Consider the following 6,045-nt stretch of genomic DNA (forward strand, 5'->3'; position numbering starts at 1 on the left):
TCCGCTCACAATTAAGTAGTAAATACAGGGGGAACAACATTTGCAAGATATGGAGTGACAGAAGTCAAGCGGGAGCTGTTTTAGTTGGTTTAATACGCAAATGGTCACTTAAGTAGTAGAGGACGTAAATAAAAGGTAGATAAACACGAATGTTAAGAAAGAGAAGAAGATAATGGAAATTAACTAGTCAAGGACATTACTCTGCCTTACATAAACTGTTATAGCCAGTCTTTTATGTCAAATGTTTGATCGACAATTTTCTATTAAACTATCAACACATAGTTTATTTTGTCTTTCTGATTATTATTCTCACATTCTAATTTTCTTTATTCCCTTAACTAACATGAAATTGGCAATATTGCTCAACTCAAATTCTGGCAATTAGAAACCTAATATGTGTCCCAAAAATTGATATATTTATAATATGGTGATGCTTTTTCGTAAATTTCTTGCCAAAAACATCAAATTCTGTGGACGTTGCACAAAAAAAAGAAAACCTTATATTCCATAATTGAATAATATTCTCACCAATCAAAACTAAAATTTCTCACCAAACGAAATTAAGTTGATTTTTATTAAATGTATACACTTTAATAAAACTAATTATTGAATAGCAAATAAAATAATATATATTTATAAGAAAGTAGGTAAAGGAAAAACACCAGTTATGTGGATATATTTAGTTATTAAAAATGTGAAAGACTATATATCACAAATGAGTAGCAACACTAACAACTATGCCTCAGTTCCGACTTGTGGTGGCACCCACTACTCATTTTTCATCACTTCTGGGTGTCAGGCATAATGCGTGCCTAGGTGAGCACGTCTCAATGATATTTTGTGATGAAAATTCGTCACAAATTGACAAATTTTATACTAACTGTCAATTTATCGCAATGGACATCCTTTATCCGGACTTGAAACGTGTATTATGTTAGAAATGAGTAACAACAAAAATATGATCTTAATAAAAATTACATACGCCATGAGAAAGTAATAGAATTTGTGGATGTATGCAAATTTGCAATAAAATTTGGTACTTCAATAAAAGCCCGCGCCTTGTATTCTCCACCAAGCAGCAAGCACGAATTTCTTAAGGGTTCTAGTAATAACATTTCCAGTGGCCGCCAAATTTCGCGGGAGAAAAAATGGCCGTTAGATTTAAACATCCCAAGCAATCCCTCTCCCTTTCTTCAGAATACGTTAATAAGTTCATCAAAACCCAAATAAACCTTTCAAAGCCCCCTCCAAAGCTCTGGTCTGATCAACATGATGCTGAATCTTTTGACCCATACAACAACAATAGTGCACAGATATTGAATTTAAGCCACCCCATTTTACGTATCTTAGATTCTTGCACCCCAAACTTGAAATATTTTAATCAAATACATTCCCAGCTCATACTTTCAGGCATTTTTCAACACCCTTTAGCTGCAGGTCGAGTTGTGAAGAAACTTTGCTCTTCACAGCTCACTTTAACTCATGCTGTAAAGATTTTTGAGAATCTTGAAACCCCAGATGCTTTTATTTGTAATACAATCATGAAAAGTTTTGTGAATTTTGATGAACCAAGTAAAGCTTTGTTTTTTTACTATGATCAGATGGTTAAAAATGGAATATTTCAGAATAATTATACCTTTCCGATATTGTTTAAGGCTTGTGCTGATTTGGGTATGGTAAAAGAAGGTAAGAAGATTCATGCCCATATTGTGAAATGTGGGTTTGAGTTGGATTTGTACACTAGGAATGTTTTGATTCATATGTACTCAGTTTGTTGGCGGATTGATGATGCACGGAAGGTGTTTGATTTAAGTTCTGACTCAGATTTGGTGACTTGGAATACTATGATTGACGGGTATGTGAAAAATGGAGAAGTGAATTTTGCGCGTCGTGTTTTTGATGTAATGCCGGAAAGGGATGTATTTAGTTGGAATTCCATGTTATCTGGATATGTGGGGATTGGAGATATGGAGGCTGCAAATTTACTGTTTATGGATATGCCTTCGAGGGATATTGTTACTTGGAATTGTTTGCTCGATGGGTATGCTAATGTTGGAAATGTAGTAGCTGCCCGTTCTCTGTTTGAGCAGATGGATTATCAGGATGTAGTATCTTGGACAACTTTAATGGCTCTTTATGTGAGACTAAAGGACTATGGGGAATGTTTGAGATTGTTTGATAGATTGATGCAGGGAAGAGATATTCAGCCAAATGAGGCAATCCTTATGAGTGTTTTGACTGCTTGTGCACATTTAGGGAAACTTGATCTAGGAAAGTGGATACATTCTTATATAAGTTATAGTAGGAGGATTAACCCTGACACGTTGCTTTCAACTGCCCTGTTGACAATGTATGCCAAGTGCGGGCAGATGGATTTGGCGAAGGAGGTATTTGCTCAGATGCCAGAGAAAAGTGTTGTGTCGTGGAACTCTATGATAATGGGTTATGGAACCCACGGGCACGGTGAGGAAGCACTTGAAACATTCATGGAGATGGAAAAAAGTGGAGTGATGCCTAATGATGCTACGTTCGTTTGTGTTCTAAGTGCATGTACTCACTCAGGGATGGTATTAGAGGGCTGGTGGTATTTTAATGTGATGACTAGAGTTTATAGAATAGAGCCTAAAGTTGAGCACTACGGCTGCATGGTTGATCTTCTTGGGCGAGCTGGTTTGACGAGAGATTCTGAAGACCTTATCAAGAATATGCCTATGGACTCTGGACCGGCATTATGGGGAGCTTTGCTTTCGGCTTGCAAGACCCACTCAAATGTGGAACTTGGTGAGATCATAGCCAAGAGATTAATTGAGAGGGATCCAGAGGATATTGGATCGTATGTGCTTCTGTCCAACATATATGCTGCGCAAGAGAGATGGGATGACGTGGAGAAGGTAAGAAATATGATGGTTGTAAAGGGAATTAGAAAGGAAGCAGGATCTAGCCTAGTCCAATTTGCAAACTCGAACATGTGGTGTTTTCCAGAAGATGTTTCAGTACACAAGAGAAATATATTGTGTTCCATGTTGAATGAGATGGGAGCTCAGATCAAATGCCAGAGTGAAAGGTGATGGAATGAAGGAACTTGAATATAGGGAATGCCTTCGAGGCAAAAGAGATAGCGGATCGAGGACATCAAACTCACAGAACAAAACTGCAAGAGCTTTTGAGCTAAGACCCACGTTTCTCTGCATATTTCAGGTACATCAGAAAGTTTGGCATGGTACCGCAAGTACATTATATGCTTGTTTGACTTTATACAACTGACCTGCAACTTTTGTGGTGGGACGAGAACTGACAATTGGAATAGCGAAAGTGAACATCACTGGTGGAATTCTTGAAAGTTTAGAATTTAAAAAGGCTGAGATATCCTCAGGTTGAAGAAAAAGTCAGTAGTTGATAACTTAAGATAATCACATATGGCAGTGAAATCCCAAAGTTAATAAGCTGAGCTCTCCAAGATTTCCTACTTAGGTTTTCCCCCCATAATATATCTGAAGATTCTTCAGGTTGAGATAGCTGGTGGATTCTAATCATACAGCGTCTTCCTTTGTATTCTGTAACGATCACAGTTTCACCCCCTTTGCCTGCAACACCCGCAGCTACTGTAGTATTTTTGCAGTTGACTTCTTTGCCTCTTCTTGATTACTTGTGTTATTATTAAGAGCTTAGAGGTTCTCATGTCTACAGTCTTGTGACCAGAATTAATGTTCTATTTATACAGGTTAATTTTGGTGGCTGTATTTTCCAATAAATGCTAGCATTTGCTTTGAATTAATGTGCAGAAAATTTGTTGTTTAATGTAATGCAAGCAATATTTTAAGTTCGAACAGTCAGATCTGTGATCTAATTGAAGAACTTTAGTTTACATATGAAATAATATGCTAAAATAGTTGAATAAAATACTACTCCCTCTGTGCCATTTTATGTGACTCTTTCCTTTTTAGTCTTGTTCCAAAAAGAATGGTATCTTTTTATAAAAGTTTAACTCTAAACTTGCCATTTACCCTAAAAATGCCATGGCACGTTTAAGACTACAAGTTCCAAATGTCTTTATTTCTTTCTTTCTTTCATTCTTTCGTAAATTCCGTAGCCAGTCAAACACCTTCACATAAAATGAAATGAAGGGAGTAATTCTATGCAATGCAGAATTTAGTACTTAAAGGAATGTCCATGTACTTATTGAATGTGTATTGTCGGATGCTGTTCAGGAAGATGATGGGCTCATGCACAGCTTAAAGTAATAAATTTAGACAAGTTCTGTATTTCGTACAATCTGGTCATGATCAATATGAAAAACTGCTTTAAAACTTAGAACTGTATTTGTTGAAAATACATAATTGAGTGAGGATCGTTTTGTTGACTAGAACTGCTAACAGAAAAGAATGAGAGCTAACACCATCAAAGAGCCAATAAACTTATCTAGTAACAAGTTGATCTTAGCAACAGAGTCCTGTGTGTTTATGCATCCACTTGTATTCCTGAGTCATATGTGTCACCAGATTTCCAGTTCTCAGGTATATTATTAACAGGAATAACCCAGGTCTCATCTCCATCATCATCACTCAATAGCATTCTGATTTGCAAAGGTCCCCTTGGAGGTGAAGTAGTAGTCCACACTGCTCCACGTGTCCTGTCCAACAGCTTGCATACAAAATTTTGTGTCTGCATGAAAGAACATAGTATTCAAAATGTTGAAATATAGGAATTTGGATGAAGCATCCTTAACCTCCTCCAACTGTTATTTCTTTAGCGAGTGTATGTACATCTTTCTTAGGTATTTCATTATTACAGGTTTTATTTTATGCCTTTATTAGAAACTCTTGCTGTGTGGAAACTTGAGTGCATTCTGAAAGATGAAACGGATGTTAGGTTCTTGAAAGCTAGCAGATGTACCTCGCACAGTTGCACAGCTGTAATATCCCTTTTCCCTTGTTGATACCATATCACAAAAGCCAAGTAATGAGGATTGTCGCTGCTCTCTTCAATCTTGATTGTAATATTTTTGTCTGGATAGCTGCAAGAGACCCTGTTCGATGGTGAAAGAGCGACAAATATGTGAGTCTCCCTCTAACAGAAAATACATTGCTTATGGATACCTTATGTATTGCGATGAATTAATATCCATATTTCCCAATTATACATCTTACCTTCTATACTCGATATCCACCACACCAAGTGATAATAGAGAAGCAGCAGCATCTGTCGTCTGAGCCATGCGAGCAAAGGCTCGCTGACTTAGAATAAAGTCTGTGCGATCACCTGCTCCTTGATCTGTTATAACTACGGTCACTCCTTTATCAGAACAATAGTTACTATTGGTGCACCTCACCTAGCAAAACAAGGTAGAGTTCGGAATGACATCTTATATTTGAAAATCTTGGCTAATTATCATCTATTTATCAACTATAATTTTTCTTCCTTTTTGATCATTACCTGGTAGCATGCACCACATCCTAGACCATTACGAAAGAGGTCTGATGCTGCTGACACATCTCCGCCATTGATTGTTGCTCCAAAAGTACCAAATCCACAACTCCCAGCTGCATGCAATCAAACACAAAAGGTTATTCTATGAGAAAACTTTTATTTTCTCCATTTTAGGTACATGTTATTGTTCAACTATGCATGTTAAGCATCTCACTTTCTGTTCCTTTTTCTTCTGAATTTGGATAGTGGGCTGCACGTGAATGAACGAAACAATCCGGGCATGTCTGAGAATTCGCTGTAGTTTGCATGAAGATAAGAGTTGTTGCAAAGACTGCGACAAGTTGAAGAGGAGCCATTTGTACTAAAGAGTAAAGATCACAAGAAAGGAAATTAAGCGAAAGAGAACGAGTTGTTGTTGCAGGGAAGTGATGGCATTCGAGTATTTATAAGGAACTCAAAGCAGCAAATAAGGTCCACATGGGTAAAACTCAAGTATGACTTTTGCCATTCTGTTCAACTTCAGTTTGAATGCATGGAATTCTGCCTTTACTTTCCCTAGCAACCTTTTTGGACCTTGCATTACTTGTTTTAGATAATTGAGGCTCAGTTTCCTTGCCA

General features: G+C 37.1%; 2 protein-coding genes across 2 annotated transcripts; one reads left to right on the forward strand and one right to left on the reverse strand.

Annotated features, from left to right (window-relative positions):
- Positions 1–917: 917 nt before the first annotated feature.
- LOC104249570 (pentatricopeptide repeat-containing protein At3g29230-like) lies at positions 918–4,957 on the forward strand. Its single transcript, XM_070155580.1, has 2 exons — positions 918–3,198; positions 4,870–4,957. Exon 1 carries the CDS (start codon positions 1,149–1,151, stop codon positions 3,066–3,068), a length of 1,920 nt encoding a protein of 639 aa, XP_070011681.1. The 5' UTR covers positions 918–1,148; the 3' UTR covers positions 3,069–3,198; positions 4,870–4,957.
- LOC104249569 (expansin-like B1) lies at positions 4,263–6,045 on the reverse strand. The gene is made up of 5 exons (XM_009806015.2): positions 5,642–6,045; positions 5,434–5,540; positions 5,148–5,329; positions 4,894–5,026; positions 4,263–4,662 (listed from the first exon to the last, which is right to left on the reverse strand). The coding sequence occupies exons 1-5, from the start codon at positions 5,781–5,783 to the stop codon at positions 4,459–4,461; spliced, it is 768 nt and encodes a 255-aa protein (XP_009804317.1). The 5' UTR covers positions 5,784–6,045; the 3' UTR covers positions 4,263–4,458.

Source organism: Nicotiana sylvestris, chromosome 8, assembly GCF_000393655.2.
Source record: "Nicotiana sylvestris chromosome 8, ASM39365v2, whole genome shotgun sequence".
In the NCBI taxonomy this organism is placed as follows: Eukaryota; Viridiplantae; Streptophyta; class Magnoliopsida; order Solanales; family Solanaceae; genus Nicotiana; species Nicotiana sylvestris.

Coding starts and splice junctions, on each gene's coding strand:
- LOC104249570 (XM_070155580.1), top strand. CDS start 1,149: ATGGCCGTTAGATTTAAACATCCCAAGCAATCCCTCTCCCTTTCTTCA.
- LOC104249569 (XM_009806015.2), bottom strand. CDS start 5,783: ATGGCTCCTCTTCAACTTGTCGCAGTCTTTGCAACAACTCTTATCTTC. Junction 5,330..5,433: donor GATGTGGTGCATGCTACCAG/GTAATGATCAAA, acceptor TTGTTTTGCTAG/GTGAGGTGCACCAATAGTAA. Junction 4,663..4,893: donor CAGCTGTGCAACTGTGCGAG/GTACATCTGCTA, acceptor TCTTTCATGCAG/ACACAAAATTTTGTATGCAA.